At 41.4% G+C, this 23409-nt stretch overlaps 2 protein-coding genes and 1 pseudogene across 2 annotated transcripts; all 3 read right to left on the bottom strand.

Annotated features, from left to right (window-relative positions):
• Window positions 1-572: 572 nt before the first annotated feature.
• On the bottom strand, window positions 573-2978 carry LOC104422318. The gene has a single exon (XM_039303686.1). It carries the CDS (start codon window positions 2713-2715, stop codon window positions 994-996), a length of 1722 nt encoding a protein of 573 aa, XP_039159620.1. The 5' UTR covers window positions 2716-2978; the 3' UTR covers window positions 573-993.
• Window positions 2979-4890: 1912 nt separating this feature from the next.
• LOC120288772 lies at window positions 4891-7501 on the bottom strand (annotated as a pseudogene).
• A 3763-nt stretch (window positions 7502-11264) lies between these two features.
• On the bottom strand, window positions 11265-15384 carry LOC104422317 (IQ domain-containing protein IQM2). The gene is given in 10 exon segments (XM_010034608.3): window positions 11265-12259; window positions 12361-12462; window positions 12573-12812; window positions 12898-12988; window positions 13076-13164; window positions 13250-13315; window positions 13395-13509; window positions 13595-13658; window positions 13661-14114; window positions 15172-15384. Coding segments are annotated over 9 exon segments (1866 nt in total). The 5' UTR covers window positions 14067-14114; window positions 15172-15384; the 3' UTR covers window positions 11265-11566.
• Between the last annotated feature and the right edge of the window lie 8025 nt (window positions 15385-23409).

The following is a 23409-nucleotide window of genomic DNA, read 5'->3' as shown; positions in this document are numbered from 1 at the left end:
ACTTTCTCAGCTAGATCACTCTGTTATGTGAGTTCTGTAAAACAACCCCAATCATTCCCAAAAACCACTTCACTTTACATAAGAAGTCGGCAATTCTGTATAATCATTCATGCATCCAAGCAACAGCAACAAAAGTCTCTTTTTCAGGCCAAAGACAAGGTTTACCTTCGCAGGCAGGTAAAGTTAAGAATAACGAGGTTTTTACCTTTGGTGTGCCCCGAAAAGAAGTCGACATACCTCTAAAGAGTGCAAACAAACTTGGCCTGGTCAACTGTAAGAATCCTAGAGTGTTCTGAAGATAGAGTAAAGGATCGAGTTGTTAACCAACCTTCGATCTCATAATCCTGCAGCTAATGTCTGCGAGAGTCTGTTCAGCCAACACAGGAGTGCTGCTAGGTTATATTAAGAATAGTCTATAAGACTGATGTAGCAGACTGCAAGCAGGTAGCTAAACAACTGAACCAATTTAATACCAGGCCACAGTTTGCCACATCAAAGTAAATCGATCTTATAAACCAATCTTCATATACTTAGCATTGTTCTTGGGACTAAATAAAGGAAACAAGCTGCTCTGTAATTGAGGCCTCCCACTTGTAAAAAGGTTTAAAAGTCAGTCAAACAAATCTCACACATGCTTTTTAACGCACTACATTCATTTAGCAGTTGGCCTCTAAACTGCTATCTGAATTCTCCCACAAATTTCCGTTACAAAATTCATGGAGATTATAGAGAGAGTAAAGAGGATAATTGCAGTGCCATCTGTTGATGCAACGACCATGATGAAGACTATAATGAAAATAGACTATGTTACAAATATGAATTGGCTTGCTCATCAAATTGCAGGACATCAACGCAATGAAAGAACTGACCTGTAATGACTAGGCAACGAATTTCCTAAAGAACCCCGTCCCATACACCAAATTTCACAAATTTCCATAGCCACAGATCAATGTGTGGAAGAAATGATATGAGAACATCAAATTATGCTCAGCTTCAGCATGTATTGATTCCATTCTTGCAATCTTTTGTTAGATTGTAGAAAGTTTCGACTCTCGTTTTTGCCCGGTATAGTACCTCAGTGTCCACCGCCACCCTCATATAACCATCGAATTCGACCGGATTCCCATTGTTAAGAAGCCTTGTCTCATTGTACCACTCGCTCGTATTGCCCCACAACTCCCTATAATCATCCAGCAGATGCACCTTGTATTGAGACCTCAATTTGTCGAAGTAGTTGTAGAAGGGCTCATTCGTTGCCACGTACAGATTTCTCCACGGATGGATCACCTCCCGAAGCTTAGCAAGAATAGCTTCGGGGGATGTATCGGAATCCAAGTGAGGCCAGAGGGCCTTATTTTGTGCCTTCTCCCCCCGAACCACATGGACCACATCGAAATCCCAGTCCATTCTTCCGCTGATCTCCGTGACGATGTTCATCAGTCTCTTCGACTTCCAGATCGCTTGCCACGGCCTGTGGATGTAATTCGCGGCCTGCGCTTCGCAGACCCTGTACCAGTAATTCTCCGTCTCCTCCGGAGCATTGAACTGCCGCCATATGATCGTGCTTTTATCTTTCTTGAGCTGCATCGGCGTGACTTTGTGAGTCCCGACCTTCTTAACCGGAACCTTTTTCTTGTGAGTCTCGTCCCATTTCTTCCAATCCCTCCAAAACTCGCCTTCCTCCACGATCGACGCCGACTCCTTGAGATGCTCGAAGTCGAAATAGAACCGGAAATCCTTCCCTTCCTCATCTTTTTTACTCGGGTTGTATGTGGCCGCCAGGCAGATCTTGAGATCCATCACGAAAGTGCGATTGAGGTACATCGCCTCGCCCAGCCCGCAGAGGAAGCTCCACAAGTAATGATTCATCCCTTTACAGTGATCCGCTCCGCGAGAGTAGTACAAGTATCTCCCCTTCCTGAAACTCGTATTGGATCCCAGAGTCGGTATAGTGTCATTGATCTCGTCGTCCCTAACGGAAGGAGCCGGAACTTTCGGTTTCTTGCCGCTCCTAGTGGCGTTGGATCTGCGGCTCTTCGCCGGCCGCGCATTGACGCCCGAATGCCAAGCGCCCGGATGCGCCACCTTGTAAGTGCAGTCCTCTCCAATGCCAATCTTGAACCTCCTAAAGTCCCTGTACTTCCTCCAAGATTTCTCCCTCCTGTTCCTGAACCTCCACATCACGTCGCACTCGTCGGCTTTCGAACCGTTGACCGGAGTCTGATAACCCAGGAACACGATAGACCTAAAGGCTCTCGCATTGAACCTCTTGACGGCGACCAGAACGCGGGGATCCGAACAGTTGACGGGCAACAGGGCCGCCTCATCGCACGAGGGCTCGGGCACCGGCTCGGCCTCGGCCTCGGCGGTCGAATTCGCCGTCGCCGCTCCGGCCCTCTCGATCTCCGTCGGCGGCGGCGCGGCGATCGCGATTGGGATCGGCGCGGGAGTCGGGGTGACCGCGGGGGCGAGGAGGGGCAAGTCCTCGCCGGTCTTGAGGACGGAGTCGTCGTTCTTGAAGGTGGCATTCTCGGTCTGCGTGAACAGCCTGGTGAGGGCGGGGGCGGACTCGAGCCACGGGTCCGGGGGCTGGTAGGTGATGGCGACGACGGTGACGATCAGGACGGAGAAGACGAAGACGGAGAAGCAGACATTGCTGATGAGCTTGATGAGGTTCTGGGCGACGGGCTCGGCTCCCGGATCTGGATCTTTCATTGCGGGGCGGCTGCGTTTCTCGCCCTCTTTTGCGGCGGGCGGCCGAGACCCAGAAGCGGAGAGAGCGAGAGAGACGGAATGGCAGTGAAAAGATGAGAGCTTGGAGAAGGGTTTTGCGCTTGCAGTCGAGCTTGAGTTGTTGCAGAAATGGAGATAGAGATGGAGGTTTCTACAAATCTTGGGCTTTCAGGATTCCTGTTCAGTGAGCTTGAGCTTACCTTGGTGTCGGTGGTGGGCGTTGGGGTGTCGAAAGGCTCTTTTTTTTCTTAATTTTTTTTTTGGGTTTTCCGAGATTTGTTTTATGTCGTGGGGTTTTTTTTTTTTTTTCCTCTGGTCTCTGTCTATCTGTCGCTTGTCGTTGCGCTTTGCTTGCTACAGACGTTTTCACTCACATGGGCGAAATTTATTTATTTATTTATTTTGAAATAATGATGAATCATCATCAGCTTAGTATGGTGTTATACAATGTCGTGATTGATGTCTACTTATCGATCCAAAAAAGAAAAATTTCTTGCTATTCAGGAATGAATGCAAAGAAAAGGGTGTCTTGCAAGCCAAAATGAAAGCTCATTTGGCAGAGACCATGCATCTCCACAAAGGCTTTTTTCTCAAGGTAAGGTAGAGGGCGGAGTGACTGTAGCTTTCTAGTGGTTTTAGAATGCTGAAACCTAATGAATCATTTTATTTGAATTTTGCCCTCACTAATGATTTCATGTTCCTTTTGTGCTCCTGAATGTTCATCACCTTTGCAAAGCCAAGGGTCATTGACATTCATCGTTGCATGAAGATTGCCAATGGCTCGCCAAGGTTACACGAGGGTCACGGAGGCCAAGGCTCGCCTGTCGAGGCTACTTGAGGCCGCCATTGATTTCAACGAGTTTATGTTCCTTTTGTGATCCTAAATGTTCATCATCTTTGCAAGGCCAAGGGTCATTGACTTTCATCATTGCATGAGGATTGCCAACGGCTCACCAAGGTTACACAAGGGTCACGGAGGTCAAGGCTCACCTGCCGAGGCTATTTGAGGCTGCCACTAGTTGCAACAAGGATTAGACATCTATTTAAGATCTATCCGGTCTTGGCAATCCGTTGCCTAAGTTTACCTCTATTTAGGTCTATCTTGTTGTTGTTCTCATGAGTGACTTGCCTAAGGTCATACAACTTGGTTTCACCTTGCTTAAGGTCGTGCAACCTCGGTAGTTGGTTACCTAGGATCGATCCACTCCAGCTATGCCTAGCCTAGGGTCATGCAACTTCAACAACCACTGTGACCAAAGCTTCTAGCTTCACTTGAGTTGGGTCACTATTGAATTTTTTTTCTTTTTTTTTAAAATGACCAAAGCAAATAGTATTAAACACTATTTGCATTCCTTAAAAATCCTTTAACCTAGAGGCAAATAGGGTTTATCAAAACTATTTGTATTTCATCAATATCATTTGAATTGAAATCCTTTGCATTCAACTCTGTTGTCATTTTTCCTTTTCTTTATTATTAGTTTCTCCAATTTGCCAGAATTCATGTTTATTTTCAAATTTTTCTTTTAATTTTCCGACGTAGCATCACAAAATTATGCCCTCTCACATTCACTTATTGAAAAAATGTTTAAAAACCACGCAGGATTAAAAAAAAAAAAAAGATAAATAAAATCATGTGTACATTTTCGCCCCTTTGAAATTCACAGTTTCGATGGAAAAGCAAAAGCTGGTGGCGTCGACAAGGCTTAGGATTAAATACACAGATTATTAGTTTTAGAAATGAAGTGCACACAAAGTAATTGACTTTTCAGGAATTGTTACGCAATTTGCCCAAATTAAATCTGACAATTTTAGCTAAAATGACTCTCCAACTCAAAGGATCGTGTGGCGTTCGTGTGCGACTGAGGAGTTGCATATGAAAAGCCCATAATGGTGGCTGATCAGCTGGGGGTTGTGGAGGTGGTTGGGATGACAATGACTTGGTATCCGACGATGAATCATTTCTTTTCCACTTTGATGTGAGCACAGCACCAGCAAGATGCCCCAGCTCAGTTCAACACATGTTCCTTATGCCTATGGGATCTGCTCGTTTGTCATTAGAACAGATCCTGGAGATGACTCGACAACATTCCTACTGTAGTAAGCATGCGCAGGACATTCCAAGTTCTTAGATGTATCCTTGTCTTCCTCATTCTCGCAGGTTGGTTGTACAAAGCTCTTCGATTTGAATTTTCACAGCATTCTGCTGCAAAGTGTTGTTTCTAGCATCTTATGACTATATGGCTGCAGATTTTTACTGAAACGAGGAATATAAAATAAGAGAAATCCCATCATAAACACCACGAATCGTGCCATAAGAACACTGACCGCCAGCTAGTTTCATAATCACTTTCTTCGCAAATATGGTACCCGAAGTCCATCTCTTTGGGTCTTTATTCTTTAAACATAGGAGGGGGTGTGGTGTTATGTACAAAAAGGATCTCCGCAGAGATCAGGGAGAGAAAAAGGGGAGATATCGAAACTCAGATCTTAGCGGAAGGCATGGTCAAAGTCATGGAACCGGAAATTCTTGTAGACGAAATGAGCCAACCATTTAGGATGCCCCAAAGAACAGTACGGCCATCACCACAAATGTAGTTCTTGCTATAGCCAACAACGCATTTTGTTTCGCTACGGCAACAATTCCCAGAGAAGCTACAGACAGCACCTGCAAGGCGACCTCGAGTGTTGAGACCTTTGTATGCATCATTGCAGCTGCGGCAGTTCACCACGTGAGACCAGTACCTGCGAAAGTTGCAACCGACTTTCTCCGTAGCATAAAAATTGCATTGGAAGCCACTGCGAACTTGATGATTTTCTCTACCACCCTAAATAAGAACCCTAAGGAAGCTAACCAGAATCACTCAGCAGAAACGGGATGGACTGACTTTTCTTTCCCGTTGAAGTAATGGTAATTTTTCTTGTGATGGCTTCAAACGTCCTTTTGCCATGTTATCAGTGCACAAGACTTCAAAAGCTCGAGACAACTAATTAAATCTTAAATGGATCACCTGTCCATCAGCGGCTCTCTTGGAGGAGCAGCGGGAAGAGAACCACTGAACTTGCCCCTCCAATCAGCTTGACCACCGGCGTACTTGTTCAACCACTTCCTGAAACCGAAAACAAGAGCATCCAGCTTTGCTGGCAAGAAACGGGCCTTTTGCCAATTGGAAGTGCCCACCTCCATTATTCTTTTCTCCTGAAAGGCGTAAGGAAGTTAGGAACCATGATAGTTAGGTGAGTCTAAGCAAATCCTGGGGCCTGGCATTTCTACAGCAGTATTCTTACGTTTCAATCAGGAAGATGCTACACACTCAGATCCTCGATGAGAAGAGACATAAAAGAATAAGCAACTAAGGAGAAGGTGGGGAAATCTTCAACAAAAAACTTAGACAAGCTAATGACAGTTACATCACTCTAAGCTAGACTTGAAATGACAACTAGGACTCGTAGTAATCCATTTAAAGTTTTTGTGCCCTTTCTACAGCCAACCACTAGTCACCATTTTATAACCATTTTTCCGTAGAGATTTTTTGTCCTAGAGACCACTATCTGCAGTTAGTGATCCATGCTAGCATTTAAACATCCTGTGCATAATCAGCAACTAACAAGAATAGCTGAGGGATGAAGGTCTTAACAAAAAGACTACCTCAACATGAAGAAGAGGTAAATCTGAATCCACAAGCAGGTTCGGTCCCACGTGAAATATCCATCGTGGAACCACTTGGTCAATCCATACTCCATAGTTTCTCGGGCAGGTCCATATCAATCTGAAGTTTCTCGGGCAGGTCCATATCAATCTGCAGTTACCAGGACTCACTGGGATGCAAATGAGAATCAAAGCCATTCTCCATGTTGCCGCAGGTGGTGAAGACTCCTGTGTCCGATATACATAGTTGGAAACTATTATTCAAAGCAAACAAATAGAGATCAATTGCTAATAAATTCACCAATTTATGTATCGTTCCATACCATTTTGCTTCCATCTGACATGGCAGTCCCATTTCCCGGATCCAGCGGAGGTTCAGGGTAAGTACAAAATATGCATGGCGGCATGAATTTGCTAATTCCCCTCTCCTGCTTTGCTAAGAAACCATCAATATCGAGTTTCTTTATACTCGGTTCAACTGGCCCTCCCCCTTCTCTATCAGCTTTCACAGTGAAAAGAGCATACGAGGTGTTGGATAAGCTTCTCAAAGGAAGTCAAAATGTAATCGGCGGAGTTACCGTGGAGAGGAAGTTCTTATCTCTTTTTCGGCTGTTGACTTGGCATTATACCATAGTGGGCATATGGGAGGTGAGCAGGATCCGTAAGATTTTGAATCTGCACCTCGTAACTGAAAATGAAGATTCACATGTTTTAGAGCAGTCAAGTGCAAGCCGGTCATAGGATAGACCTGTTAATATAGCATTTATGATGATTGCAAAAGCAAACATAACACGTTCTTTAAGCACATGATAAAAGATGGATCATCTAGTTCTGGAATGTACGGGGGTTTCTTGTTCATAATAATGTCTTTGTACCGAGGATCACTATTTGGCCAAAACCACACAATATCGTGCTGCACAGTACTTGGATAAACAGCCACGCATGCTTTCTTAAATGTGTTAACCTGCAAATAACATGAAAATGACAACTAGTTACAAAAATTTGCTCCAAAACAGAAAAGTTCCAATACTAATGCTACAAGAAATAGAAGAGGGAGAACATCTTAATTGATCGCCACCAAGCACTTCAAAGGAGAAACTCATAGCTTACCTTCAGTTCCATACCATATTATGCCATGTTTAACTCAATTACAAGCAACAGGTATGCCATGGCGCACAAAACTGCACCGCTACTCTCATTACATGATTGAATCTTTTATTCGATAGAAAATGCTTTAAGAAGCAAAGAATAGACCAGTCACCTGTTTTTCAGGAAAGATAAAGAAATTTTTAACAGACGTTTTCTTTAAAAGAAAAAAAAAAAAAAAAACCAAGCAGAGACACTATCAGCTCACTGAAGAAGAGACACTTTAACGTATAATATATTCTCAGCGATCTAACTTACAATTGGCATCAGAAATATTTAGTGTTGTTGCTAATTAACGTGATTTAAACATCCTTCATGAAACATTTTACTTCCACCACCTAATCTTCAATGCCTTTTACATTGAAAAAGAGCCATATTTATATCCATAACACAGACTAACATGCCAATGCCTCCGGGACTCCATTACTCATTTGGGGCGCGTTGGTAACAATCTCCATTTTCGGGAGTAAATTCTAATAAAAAATGATTCTTTTTATTCGAACCCGGGAGCTGATTGTAAGCATTTTAAGCTATTTGGGAACTCGCTCAAAACTTTTTATTACGGAATAAATTACGTTTGGTACCGTGTTCATTAATTCTGTTCAAAATTTTTTAAAATTTTTATTTTTTTTTTTTTTCCTTTTTTTCTTTTATTTTTTTCCTTTTTCTCCTATTCTTCTTCTTCTTCTTCTTATGGGCGACCTCACCAAAGCGTCGCCGGCCCTCGTCGGCCAAGCCTTGCCGATGGCCGGTTGGCCTCACCCAGCCCCGGTGAGGCCGACCTGGCCACCGGCGAGGCTGGGTGTCGCGAGGCTTGCCCAGCCTTGCCGATGGCTAGGCGGGCTCACCCAACCCCGCCGAGGCCCGCCTGGCCACCGGTGAGGCTTAGCCTCGCCAAATCTGGGAGGCCAAGCCTCACCAATGGCTGGGCTTGCCTCTAACAAGCTCGTTAGACCTCGCCCTGGCATGGCGAGCTCGTGGACCAACGGCGGCGGCGGACGGCGGACGGCGGGCGGTGGCGAGCGGGGATGGATGGCGGTCGCGAGATGGTCAAAGGGAAGAAGAAGAAAAGTTGGTTTTTTATTCTCAAATTCATTCGAAGAACAAGAATCAACTTTTTTATTTTTTATTCTTGATTCCACTTCCAATCTGTTCCAGAAAACAAATTTGTTCCTAAAAACAAAAATTTTATCAAACGCGATTGTCGGCCCAAACTGATTCTGAGAATAAAAAATCAAAATTTAATCATGTTTGAATGGTTATCAAACAGGGCCTTGTTGTCCTATTCCACGAACAAATGCAAGAGTGTTCCATTTTCTTGTCGACTTGCTCGTGAGAGTGCGTTGCACCATTCTGAATTATGTAATTCAAAAAGCACATGATTCTAACAAGGAATACTTCGTCATCAGAAAAGAATGAGAGTTTCACTTAAAGGAAGCCAATCTAATATCCTGTTGGACATTCTACTCAAGATTCCAATAAGCCATTGAATGATAAACCATTTGCGACACTGTTCGGACTGGTACTATCAGGCGGACAACAACATGTTGGATGTTTGTTTACGAAATAAAAAAAAAAAATGTGCTTTTCCTTATCCCTAGTAGGAAAGTTGGGAGTAAATGGGCAAATTTATAAGTGTGAACATTTTTTAGTCTAGTGTGTTTAAAGAAAAAGTTGGAATATGGACTAGACTTCGCACTACCTGCATGTGGGTGCGTGAGGCGCACTTAGCCTACTTGCTGGAAACTTTTATTCATTTTGCAATCTTTCGTGAAAAGTTGTCTATGCAAAATATTAGAATTGTTATTTAGTATTCTCATTTGAGATTTTGTTGTAACTTGAAGGATATTTATCGGTGACTATTCGCAACATTGTGGGGCAAACTAATTCTTAAAGAAAATGATATCATGCCTCAAAATCCGACTTGACTGCTTTAATGATTCGAAGCCATATTTCCCAACACAGCATGCCTCAAGGCTAGTTGATGGTAGACACTTGACTATTTCTGTGCATTAACTCAATGGATGGCATGTTTAAATTGAATTATAGAATCGCTACACTATGGGATAAGTGTGTGATTTGGAGATGTCATCAGTCCTTGGGACAACAATACCTTGAGTTGTAATAGAGATGCCTAGAGGGGTAACTGGGTTCTTCCAAATGCTTGAGGGGTATAACATGATTCCCCCAGATGTCCTCACGATGCCAAATGGGTGCAAGATGCTCGAGGGGTAACGGAGTTCTCCGGAAGATGGGTGCGAGATACTCACAGTAAAATGATCAATTGCTATTTCAAATTTTATTTAAGTTTTATTGGGTTACTATTTCAGAGGAAATGTTTTCCCATTTGTTATCCTGATTTGGACAAAGGTTCTTAGGCAAGTTGCCTTCAAAATAGTCTTCTATATTACGTGTTTAAACTTTTTCACATGTGTTGTTATTGACATATATTGTATAGATTGGCTAGTAGTTTACTTGTTGAGCTTTGTGCTCACTCATGGTTAATCATTATTTCTCAAATAAGTAGCATTTTGGGAAGATCGGGCCAAGATTTGGAACGTACTGCACGTGGGAGGTAGATGACATAGTATTCAGGTTGGGATAATGAGATGTTGAAGCTTTTGGATATGGTACAGAGTAGTAGTACCTTTTGCTCATCTTCCAATGTACCCGGATCCTATCACCTAAGATATATAGAAATAAGAAATGAAATGAGATTGCCTGGTTTGCATTTACGCGTGCATTCCTTTGAAATTCTAGATGTCCTAGATATTCTTTAACCGCACATGCTTATGCAAGCTTAAAAAAAGTGAAAAGACTTTAGTAGTTGCGTTAGCTGTGGCATGCTTGGGGCGTCACAATATAAGTGCTCATGAGTCATGCATGAATTAGGTGCACCATGAGTGCTTCAATTGAAGTGTCGTTCCGAGCGCTTGGGTGGCGAGCTATCTTTGTGGGTTGTTCCAAAGTTGATTACAAAGAAATATAAAAACACCATTTTCAAGTAAGTGCTTGACATTGGTTATCTCGTGGATATTATTCGTGCAGTTACACCACGAAGTTTTTAGAATTGAAGTTGATTAAATTCTTATGATAAGAATTTGTGTATAATTTTTTTGTGAAATCAAGATATTATTTTGCGAGGAATTATAAGGCAAAACACTACATAAGTTATTGAGTGTAATTAAGGCTTAGAAAATATTAAGAGTGTTTAAGTGACTCGAGTGTAATTGTAATTTTCAAATATCGCTTGATTTATAATGGAATTCGTCACTATTCTCCCCATGAATATAACATAAATCTAGTATCCAATGTATTTTCTTTCTTCTGTTTATTTTATTATTTAATCGCCTGTTTTCCGCAATTGGAACAATGGAGCAAATTGTTGTGATGGGATTTGTCAGACTGAGAACAAGATCGATGAACAAGTAACTCGGTTTTCGCTGCAGATTATTGCTAAATTTCGAGCATTTTTTGGCACTGTCTGTCTTCTACGAACTCAAGAATGTAGAACGTTGAGGTCGAGAAAAATCTTTGGCCATGGACTGTTTGGCATCAAAATTGTCGCAGACGTCAGTCATCTACTGAAAAGTCATTCAAGTATATCGTTCACTGTTATTCAGAAGCGGCCGTCTGGAGCGATACGCCGCATCGAAACGGAATCAGTAATCTGTTCATCATGCAGAGAAAGTCGGCAAGAGCTTCCCAGACGAGTAGAATGGATGAGGCGTCGGCCTTCTTTAAGGGCATCGAGACCGTGAAATTCTAGCGTCTTAAGCGCGTATACAACATGAATGGGAGCATTGTGTGCCCAAAATACATGGCAGAACTGTCACAACATCCCTATACAACACTTCTTGTACCTATTGTTCTGTTTTCCTTTTCTTTCCACTTCCCTTTCTTCTAGTGGAATAAAACATGTATCAGACTCTATTCACAGAAAAGAATGAACGAACCAAGAATCTCAAAGGACTGAGAAACAGATTGATCGATGTGCCTCGCTGAAATAGGGGAGGACTTCTTCACCCGCCATGGGTGAGTTCACTGTTGTTCCGTGGCTGGTTTCGCCTGTGATGCCACCATGCCTAGTGCACTAATGGTTCGAGGGGAGAAAAGTGATCTAGAAGGATCCAGGTTTCTAGGAGACAAGTTCGCTTCCTCTAGAACTCGGAACTGGAGCTCCGGAGGATAGTTCCTTACGCAGCCAATGCGAGGCCCGGCTCCTGTAGTCCATTTGCAGGATAACTGCTTTCCCAATTGCAGTGACTTCGGTCTGTTAAGTGAAGGCCTTCGTACGACTCTATCCACTTGAACCGATACTGCTAAACTCTCTGACTCTTCCGCACGAAGCTTAGGCTCTGGGACGATGCAATCTTGTGCCGAGGCATGAATTTCTTCCTCTACTTCCTGACCGTTGACTTTGGATTTCTGCAAGAAAGTGTCTCGACAGGATCCTTTCGTCAAGTTGCCATTCCCAAGTCCTCCGGACAGTTCACCATCTGCTGATATTTCATCATCAGTCGGTTTATTCCAGAAGTTACCAAACTGCCTTAATTTGGCGGCAGCGACAGTCTCTTCCTCCATCAAATCCTGAGTCAAGTTTTGGACATCTATCTTGTCAGTCCCAAGCACTTGCACGCTTTGCATTATGTCCAGCCCGGATGAATCGTTCCTAACGTGAACGCTGCTCCCTTGCCGGCCAGTAAAGCTTTCTTCATCATCCACTGCACTCATCTGAGGCAATTGAGAAAAATTCGTTTACATGAAATCTGATCAACATTTACAGTGGATGCAAAACAAAACATAATCACTGCAAACATGATCTTCAATACTACCTTCACGTTCGTGATATCCACATCATTCTCTTTGAGAAATGAAATGAACTCATTGAAATTCTCTTGTGTAGGACGATAGTGACCACTATGAGGCCAAACTGCCTGTAAAGAGAAAAGTGGAAAAGACCGATAAGAATATGTAGCCTGTTAGATCATTCGAAAAGTGGAGATTCTCTAAGGTAAAGCCACTTGACTTTGCATCACCCCAATACCTTCAAGCTTCCATTTTCAACAACTAATCTCCCTGCAGCAGAAGTGGCGCCTCCAGCCAGGAAGCTGGAATGCTGGAATTCGCCCTTCTTCTTTTTACTGACATACAGTGTCTTGGATGTGCTGAGTACAAAAATCCACTTGGCATCCGCGGGTTCACCAATTGTGTGGAGGAGGTCCCTGCTCTGTCTGTAAAGAAACTTTCCGTCCTCGACCATAACTTCATATGCCTTCCTTTCATTCTGTATTAAAGAAAAGGTTTTATGAGAAAGATAATAGCCAATAAAAGTAATGGCACCATCATGAAAAAAGAGAGAGATGCCCCACCGGACCAAGATACTTGATGCACTGTTGTTGAAGTTTGGATCTTGGGCACTTCTCAACAAGATTGACCTCTTTCCCCTCGCCTATGTCCAACCTGGAAATTTTAAAGTAGATAGTTCCCGTGAGTACAAACTGCTGAACGTCAAAAACGGAAAAGACAAAGCAGGGAAAACTGTCATACCAGTAAAAGAAGGGTTCTCTGCTTTGACAATCCAGCCATTTAACGTAGTAAAAGTGAAGGTTATGTCCATAACGATGACGTGGATCAATCTGTATTCCGCCCCAAGAAAGGATTAAAATCAGTGACAGACATGGGAGAGGAAAGAACGATAAATTCATCTTGTGAAGGACTTACAGCTTCTAGCCAGTGTTGCAATGCAAGTTTCTGAGCTCTGTCATTCTTCAATAAGCCTTTGCCGACCTGTGAAAGAAGGCGGGTTAGGATAGGAGCACTAACTCGTATAATTAGGAGGCCAAGAATGAATCCACCATGCATTTACCTTGGCAGCTTTAGTTCTTGCTCTCGACCAACGGGAAATGGCGGTTTCATTCTTCTCCAAGTCGAAGAAAGATACAGAGCTCCGCTTCAGTTCAGCGAAATCCAAGAGCTTCCACCTGCAACAATGAAGAGAGACATCAGTAAAGCTCAGATGCTTGGTCATTGTGTGACAATTATCATGAGCTAAAAAAATATAGATACCAGCTCTGCTCAACAAGCACTGCACAATCTGCTAGCTTTCGTCTTGTCCGAAAGCTTTTATAAACTTTTGCAGTTTCACGGCGGCCTCATGTTTTGGGCTATCGGGATCAACAGGAGGCAATTCTTGAGATACCAACATGGGACTATTCAACGTTTCAGATTCGTTGACCATTTCTTTAGCATTTTCCATTGCAAGTGCTACATCCTTCTGTTCATTTGAGAGAGGAGCCTCAATTGAGATAATAGTCCGCGACTCCCTTCTTTTGAAACTAATAGATCCCTCAACTATTGTCTCTCCAGATCCCATGGATTTCAAGATGGTGGTTTTGCAGTCTCGACCATTGAAACTGATGGATCTCATTGGGGTTTTCACATGGTCTTTTCCAAAACTAACAGATTTCACAATGACTGATTCGAATTGATACTCCAAGTCGCTGGAGTCCGAGAATGGACACGAGGAAGAGATTCCCATTTGAAAAAAAGAGGGTTTTTTTAGCAGCCTGTCTGATTCAGAAGCAGTCTGTTGAACAAACCAGCAATCAGCACAAAAACACCATAAACTCAGTTACAAAGAACTATAAAGAAAACATGAAGAAACAAATGGTAATGGGTGCCATTTCAACACGATCTTCAGCTAATATTCAGCTAATTAGAGCAGATTGAGCCACCTAGCATGAGCTTATCACAGTCCAGGGTAATTCAATCTGATACTTTTGCGTACCGTCTACATTAGAAAAGGTTACAGATCTGCAGAACTAATTTAATAATAAAGACAAACCTTGAAAAGATACAATTTCTCAGGACATCAGATTACAGTATCTTCATCATCTCCAACAACAGAAAAGAATAACCAAAAACGACTGAAAAACCACCCCGAATCCAGGTACAGACTGTGGATCTAGAGCAGCGCAATGAGCACATCATTTTCATCAAGACCACCACCTTTTTCCCAATTTGAAACAGGCAACAGAGAGAGACCCACATCAGTCGCAACAAATCAGAACCCAGAACCCACATACCGACACTACAAAACTTTTCCCCTCCGCTAAAAGGAGCAAAACCCCATCCAAACAACGCCTCGGAGGAAGAACTTTCACTTAAAATGCACTGAAAAAATGCACCCTAAATCAGAACCCACATATTATCGCTATCCAAACTTTCCCCCTCCGCTGAAAGAAACAAAACACCATCCAAACAACGCCTCAAATGAGCAAGTTTAACTTAAACTGCGCAGAAAAAAAAAATCAGAAAAAATGCACCCCAGATCAGAACCCACATACCGTCACTATCAAAAAATTTCCCCTCCGCTAAAAGAGACAAAACACCATCCAAACAACGCCCCAAAGGAACAACATTAACTTAAACTGGCAAAAAATAATCAGAAAAAATGTACACCAAATCGGAACCCTCATCCGTCACTATCAGGAAAAGAGACGAAACGCCATCCAAACAACGCCTCCAAAGAACAACTTTAACTTAAAATGCGCAGTAAAAAAATCAGAAAAATTACACCCCAAACGGAATAAAATAGAAAACGCGCTCGGAAAGCAAAACCAGGAAGGAGAAACGAGCATTACCTCGACAAAAGAATCGGTGAGCCAAGAAACGAGTGCAGTGTCCTAAGCAAAGCCGAGAGAAGATGGGAGTATTCTATTCTGGGGAGGGGTCGGATGAATAATAATGATATGCAAAAATGGTAGCTTGCTACGTCGAATGCCCAGAGAGAGAGAGAGAGAGAGAGGTAGATGATGCCCTTTAGACTACTTCAACTGCTGACTGTCCCCTCATCCTCCTCGTCGCTAGTTGTCACTGCCTCATTAGTCATTATATAAGGAAGAGGACAGAGAGGAGACCCGATTTCATTATCTCCATTTTGAAAATCCATTCAACTCCATCCGAGCGTTCCTCCCTTTTCTCCCCCACGTGGAGTGGACAGCGCGGGCGGAGTGTTCAGCAGCAGCTCAGCGTAATTCAGAAGGCCCTGTCCGGACAAGGGTTAGACCAAAAATTTTGTTTTTTCTTTAAGCGTTCTGTATTGCTAATTAATGATGCTTAACGACAATAAGAAATGATTTCTGTCTTTTAATTAATGTGTTTCCTTCTTTCTTTTTGCCAAAGGAGTGTTCTCGGACACTCGTTAAGTATGTTTAGTCTTGAACACTCCACTTTCTAAAGTAATAATTATCCAAAATACGAGGATAGCCAGTGCATTGATGACCGTAAAATTCTTTTAATTAAATGGTCAACCCATATTTTCAAAATGGCCCGTTTCTTTTGAATTATCTTATCACTTTCATCGTAGACATGGAAATTTGCAAATTGCAATAGCCGCTAACGCCGTGGACCTGCAATCTCTTGGAATTTTCTTCTAAAAGTCTTTGAACGATTCATTTGTAATTTCTCACACCGAAAGAGGCGGTGTATTTTCTTGTTCTCATTTTCTCCGAATGTTCATACGCGTAGCCAAATCCTCAGACCTTTTACTAATTCCAACCCCTTGACGAAGAAGAAGCGACTGAGAAAAAGTGTCATCTCTATAGGGAGTCTTTTTCGATGTCATGTCAACATCACTACTAGTCTCTCCCAAGTCCAAGCGGAAAAACAAAAACGAGATTGACCAGTTCACAACCACCAGGGCATATAACGTAAATACTTAGAAATCTCTATCTTTCATGCAAGCTTGCACATTCGGCTTAATTACAAATGCTTCTTCACAAAATACATGTGCACTTATATTTACGGGGTACTAAGCCGACATGTCGATTGAAAGACATTATACGAAGCACGGGTCTACTCAATAAAAACCCTTTCGAGTTTCACCCTCTCTCTTAAAATGCAAAAGTCTACTATACCTACCTATTGGATAGTAACCTCTTTCTACTAAAAAAATGGATCTAGATTTAAATTTATCTTCCCTGCGTAGGAAGGAGTACCGTCAAGTTTTACACTCCAGAATTTAGATAAAGCAGCTTAAGGATGTATTGTGGTCTTATATATGTATATGTATGTATAGTTTTATGAAGAAGAAAACTGGAACTAAAAAAGGGGTCCTCGCATAGAATTCCACGCCTTGGAAATCTGCGATTCTTGAGAGTGGAAATCGGGTCGGTCAGCTACTCTAGACGACTGGAAACGCTCGAGAAAGGATTTACATTAGAAATTCTCTTGGGGTCGGGGGAAGCTTCGGTGCGTCTTCGAGGGGAGGGGGGATTGACACGACACCGGCGGCGACTCACGGGTCTGACTTGGAAAGTGAAGGGATGAATAGTTTAATCAAAGGGAGAAAGAGGGTGCTCCCAAAAGTCCACACCTTTGAGCACACTCTTCCTCACTTTTCCAAAATTCTCATGCAGGGAGGCGTTCCAGTTCGTTAGACGTACGTGCGATCCTGTTCATGAAGCGTTCGATTAGGTAAAAGGGAGACGAACCTATAGATTCGGGATCACGCCGAGAGGAAGCAAGTTCTTCCGAGGATTTTTCGGGATGAATTGGTCGACCGGAATCCCTCTTGATTGAACCCTTTTTAATGGTCGGTGCATCGGTGATCACACGAAAAGGTTCGGTCTAAGACGCGTCACCGGAATAACCCAATTATCGTCAAGACATGTCTCGTGATTCCTGAAAGATTATAGTCTAAATCAACTGAAACTTGATTCATAAAGATTATATATAGTTTTTCAGAATTTATATACTAATGATGTGGCGAATTGTGAGTGATAAATTAAATAAGTGGGTCATATTCAACCAATGATAACAGTCTATCTTACCATTTAATATGTGAGCTTTCTAAATTAGTTTTATGACATATGGCATTGGTCGAATTCAGTTTCTCTCTATTTTCCAGCTAGTTCCCCCGCCAAGAGCCGAGACGATGACCCCCTCCTAGGCTGCCCACCTCGTGCGACCCCGGTCGTTGTAAAATGTGCACGACCTTCCCGACCGTCACGGACTCGTGCGCTGACAAGGTGTTCCAATGGGACGTTTAAGCGACTAAATGAGGAAATGGTTGTCGTTTTTAATGCAGTTTTTAAAGCAATTTTTCTGGCGATATGCGTACAAAATCAAGTTCTTTCATCTCTTGGTATGCTCAACTAATGCTGCTCCCTGCACTTATTAACGTGATCTGTATTATACCATGAGAACCACAAGTGCAATCCGCTTGTGCATGATTGATGATTATCTTATTTCCTCACCCACTTTCAGGCGACCGCTATTAAATGGAGAGTAGACGAGATCTGCCAACCTGTCCATTATTATCATGTTGATGGATTATCAAAAAGCATTGCACCCTTAAAGTCTTCTAATTACCAGATCAATTGACAATGAAGCTGACCATCATCGATCATATCTACAGTGCATCTAGTACTTATTTAAGGGCAAAAGTTACTAAAAATTGCTATGTCCGTTACAACACACTTATTCTAATCTTAATCTCAAAATTTGTACTTATGCGACATATTTCCTTTCCGTCAAAATTTTGTCAACGAGAACCATTAACAATAGTTTACACGAACACTAGAAAGCAAATAATGTTAACATGGTATCCATAGGGCTTAAATGATACAAAAAATGATATTGGTTTGGTTGGAAAATTATGTTCACTATGACACGTTTATCCTAAATTTAATCTCAAACTTGCACTTATTCGATATATTTCCCTTCCATCGAAATTTTGTAAATAACTATTCAAAATATGTCTACATGGATGCCAGAAAGTAAACAATATTGACATCACCTCCACGTGGCTTTAAGTGATATAAAAACGACATTTATTTGGTTGGAAAATTATCTAAGGAACCTTAATGAAGTTAAATCAATCACATAAATATATCTTTGGGGTATTTTATGTCACAAAAAAAAAATCAAGGGTAAATAAGTCACGATTTGTATAATTTATCACAAAAAAGTTCGGGATAAATGTTTGACGGCATATAAATTGGGTTTTTTTTTTTTGGTAACTTTTTCCTTTGTTTAATTCCCCCAAATTGAAAAAAGGAAGAAGAAATTATTATAAAATAAACCCCAAATAAACTAATTGAACGTGTTTCACTTTCGGCCCCCTTGACGAGGTTTTGGTCTAAAAAATGACGATTTCAAGATTGAAAAATATAAAACTCGCATAACAATATCAAATTCAAAAGCAAGAACGCTTTTGCTTCCCTATCCAAGTCCAACTTGAAGAAAAAAAGCTGCCGAAAAGTTCAATTGAAAAAAAAAAAAAACATGCAAAAATAATTTTAAAAATAAAAATTTGCTGGTGCTTGAGGATCCGGCCGCCGAAAGAATGAATCTGGCCGCGACAATTTTTCGTATGGCCTTTCACATTAAATTTGACTGCGTACTTAAATAAAATATTTTAGGTGGTGTCGGCATGTATTTTTGTCAATCGGGCCTTTTGCTTTACAACTCATGCATTATTAATGCAGGCAAAGAGGACGTGTATATTTGTTGTTTCCGATGTACCCATTTTGCCGATTTTGGTTTATATGTACACCGTCCTATGATGTGACTTCTCTGTAAGGCGCATCCCGTCGCATTGCAAAACTTAAAATTGACAAATCTTAAAAAAAAATTGTCGAGTGTTTGATAGGACTGGATAACATCCACCAGTCGAAAATTGTCTTATAATCAAATATAAAAAAATCTTGCATCTTCAAAAGTGTTCGGTAGATATGACTTATAAATTAGGATTAAGTTGTTTGAGATGTCATGTAAGTGGTCCGAAGGCGAGCATTTGAAAGGATGGCAATGCTATTCTAATGTGCATATGTCACTTGATCCTCTTGGGGGTACATATTTTTCTATGGTTATGCTCTCAATTCTTATTTTATATGATGGTCAACGGTAGGTCCAAATTATGGTTTTTCATGAGCTTTTGTGCATGTATTTGAGTATTCTAGATCTATTGGTAAAATGCTAGATAGACCTAATAAAGAGATCAGCACGAGAATTCATGAGAATATTTGTAAAGTGCTAACTGGAGTCTATTGGGCATGATGGAGATTTTTTAATATTTTTTTGGTTAGAGGGAGTGATTGAGGGGTTGGAAAACAAGTCCTTTTGAATAATTCAAGTAATTATAATATCAATCATATCATTTGATTTATAATGAAATTTTATGTTATCATCTCTACAAATATTAGTTATGTTGATAAAATTTTACAGAAGTTTACTAAGAGTTTTACTTTCCCATTTTCATTTATTTATGTTAAGTTGGTTTGGTTTCTCCACAAATAGCTGTTTTTCACTAACGGTTGATAGATATGCTTATATTGTGCAATGATCTTCGATAGATATCTCTAAGAAGTGATATCATGATTTGTCGGTTGAAGATTGCCATCACAGTTCAATAGGGCTAAGGACCATAGACCAATAGATGAAAGTAGATGATTTTGTGCAGTGCATGACAAAGTAAATATTTGTCGATATATACTGACGTGACATGGTGTTTGAATTAGGGGAAAGTAAATCTAACACGATAGCGTAACACGTGAGTGGGAGGCTTTTTTCTTCTTTTTTGCTTTTTAGTTCTTGAGCACTCAAGAGTGTTAGACAAAGATAGAAACTCGATGTAGTGAAGAACAATACGTATCTAGTTAGTTGATAAGTTCTTTTTTATTTTTTGCCTAAAATTTATAATACATCTATCTAGTATTTCGAGTGGAAAAGGAACACAATCAAATATTTTAATGAGTTTTTGAACAGAAACCCTTGTCTTATGGATATTCTATTAAACGAAGGTATCAACCAACCCTCCATACACGCATCCAAATATCATCTCGGGACAAATCAATACTAATTTGGAAATTGGTACGGCTGAGAAAAAAATGGCTTAAAAATAAACTTTAAAATCCAAATTGCAAAATACCCTACTATCCCGCGAGTGATGAAATATCCACAATTCAAGATTTAAAGTCTCTCTATCTCTCTCTTTTTTTTTTTTTTCTCAATTACGGATGATCGAGTAGAAAATTGCATTCATTTGATCCTTGGGACGTTGCGTCCGACAGCATGTGCCATCATTAGTCGGTCGCCAAGCAAAACCTCCTCCCCCCTGCGGAGGGGCCCACACAAAACAACGTAGAAAAAGAGAGGGACGGATGGAGAATCCAAAAGAGTCAATCCGAATCCTACGGCTGACATTAAACTAAACTACGATTTACAACTGCATCCGACAGCGCATCGTCACCACCAACTGTCAATCGATCTCAGATCTAGAGGAGGTACTATCCCACCGTACCGTACGAATTCCTACGCGTGGCAATGGGGGACCTAATCTACGTAGCAGCCTTCGGTATTTTTGATTTTTTAATTTTAATTTTAAAAAAAAAATTGGGGGTTTTGCCTGGGATTGGTGGCGCAAAAGAGCAGGATCAGACAACCGCATCCACTTCGACAGTACTACCACTTGAGTAAGAGCCGGGAATTTCGTGTTCACTCGATCCTTCCCCGAACTTGCTTTAGCACCGCCTCCACCTGTTCCTCCTTTTTTCTCTTTTATCCAATGAATTATATAGGGAGCAAGGGTTTCAGAAATTGCTTGATACAAATTAAAAAACCGCAGGATCAAATAAAAATATTTAGCTCGAGTGCGTATTCGTTTGGTACGTTTTTTTAAATATTTTTATATTAAGGAACTAAATTATTTATAAAAAAAAGAGGAAACGCATTACTTAATAACATTTAGCCTTAAAATCCAAATGTAAAATGCTATTTATAATTTTTCCGTGGGGAAGTTGAAACGTGGCTTTCGATTTGGTTTTCGTCCTCCCACCGCTTGTGGGCTGTCTCGCACAGATTTTCAAGTAAACGCCTTCGTCGATGAATGCTCGGAAGGAAGTAATCGGGAGAAACGGGGAAATCAAATTAGGCAATCAACGATAATTAAAGTGATAAGGGACGTTGATATGTCCCACTTAGTAATTATCACTAGCCAGAAGTGAGACTACCCATACTTACAAGATATCTTTTAATCACATATTTTAAAAAGATTAATAATAAGTCCCAATGCTCCTCTAATGATTGCTTTGAAAATCTCGGACTGTCATTAGTTAATCGCTCGAGAAAATTCTCTTAAAAGCGCTCTTTAATGAAATGACGTGGAAAGCTCCAAAAATGTTAGGCTCCGCCTCTTTAACAAAAGATAACTAATTTGAAAAATATTTTCTAAAATTAATTAATTATATTACTTATAAAAATAAATGAATGAATTTTTTTTTATTATCTGTGAAAATGTTTAGACATAAGTTATCGTCAATAATGATGTTATTCTTTAGTAACTAATTATTTCGAGCAATTTTTCTAATTTAACTACGTGAAAAATTAGTGGCACCGGGGAAATCACTTCTTTTGCGGGGGTGAACGAGGGAGTCAACGCTCTCGTCCTTTTAATTAAAGAATGAGAAAAGGGGCGCCCGCGCGTTCGGGCAGCGTTGACCATGCATGGGGGTGGTGGAGGCCGGTGGGGAGACAAGGAAACGACAGCGTTTTCACGGGTCGCACGAGGGTTTGACGAGTCGGGTGGGCGGGAGTAACCGCCAGGCAGGGGGAGCGGAGCAGAGCAAGCTGGCGCGCAACGAAGCGGAGGCCCCACTCGGCTCGCGACAACTGGCGGCTGGCGTTTCGTGCGATTCTGTGAGAACGTTTTTATTTGATTATTTGATTATTTATATTTTATTTTTTTTCGCACTTCTCCAAAATCCACAACACACTCTCCCACGAAAGTCAAACCCCACGCGTTTCGTGTCAGCAAAGCACCGACGGACGCAATGGCAGTTACCACTTTTACCGCAAGCCTACACCTGAGGACGGCGGATGTGGATGAGATTGTAAGGCTGGTTTATCCCATCTCACCTGCCCCAAAGCCGGGATACCATTTTCCGCATCTATCCCGTTCAAGATGTGCCGCCAAATGCCGGATAGGGAGGACTCAATGATTATTCGTTCGCCGAACCAGAAGTCTGAATCAAAGAATTGAGATGGGCCATTGTAGATTGAGATATGTGAGTTTCACTTAAATACATGGTAATGAGATCATAAGCCGAGATCATCAAGAGATCTCACCACAAACTAATTCACCTGTTGTTCGGGCCACCAAACGCAGGTCTAAAGATCACACCCGCGTAGTTTAGCTGCATGTTTATTTGTAAAATTGACGAATTATAGGTGATTAATGGGTTGATATGGACTGGGCCAAATTTGTTGACTGAACTTACCTTTACGAGCTGGTGAGCTTGGCCCAGGCGTGATCGGACTGGACTTGCTATTACTTGCTGAATATCTTTTAATCCAAGTTTAGTACTCGTTGAGCTCTCTATATTGTATTAGGGCTTGTGAGCGACCGGACAATTCTCAAGTATTTTAGACGGTGGCCACAGCATCTCGTCGACGGAGAATGGATTCAAAAAGGGAAAAAAAATCAATAATTCCACCGTAAATAAAGTTATGCACTTGGGCTTTGCAAAATATATGTATTTTTTTTAAAAGATAAAGGATTCGTGCCTTCGCAAAAATGTGTAACCCTTTTGTTCGCCACTATAGATAAGTCGCTACCGAGCGACGGTGGAGCAGGCCACGGGGATCAAAATTCAGGCCCGATTGAATCGGCCTAATAAGCCCCATCGAGCAATCTACAAACTCAATAACCCATTGAACTTCGGCCCAGACAAAGAACACATCTTCACCAATCAAAATAGTAAACCATGGTTGGATTTGGTGGCCCATGAGCTTTTTCCATCTAGGCAATAGCAAATTAGAATGTTAGGTAAGGGAAAGATCTTGCTTGCATGATCGATGGCTCGTATGGACCGCCCTTC

This window comes from Eucalyptus grandis, chromosome 10, assembly GCF_016545825.1.
Source record: "Eucalyptus grandis isolate ANBG69807.140 chromosome 10, ASM1654582v1, whole genome shotgun sequence".
In the NCBI taxonomy this organism is placed as follows: Eukaryota; Viridiplantae; Streptophyta; class Magnoliopsida; order Myrtales; family Myrtaceae; genus Eucalyptus; species Eucalyptus grandis.
This window is presented reverse-complemented; position numbering and strand designations above follow the sequence as displayed.

Coding starts and splice junctions, on each gene's coding strand:
- LOC104422318 (XM_039303686.1), bottom strand. CDS start 2,715: ATGAAAGATCCAGATCCGGGAGCCGAGCCCGTCGCCCAGAACCTCATC.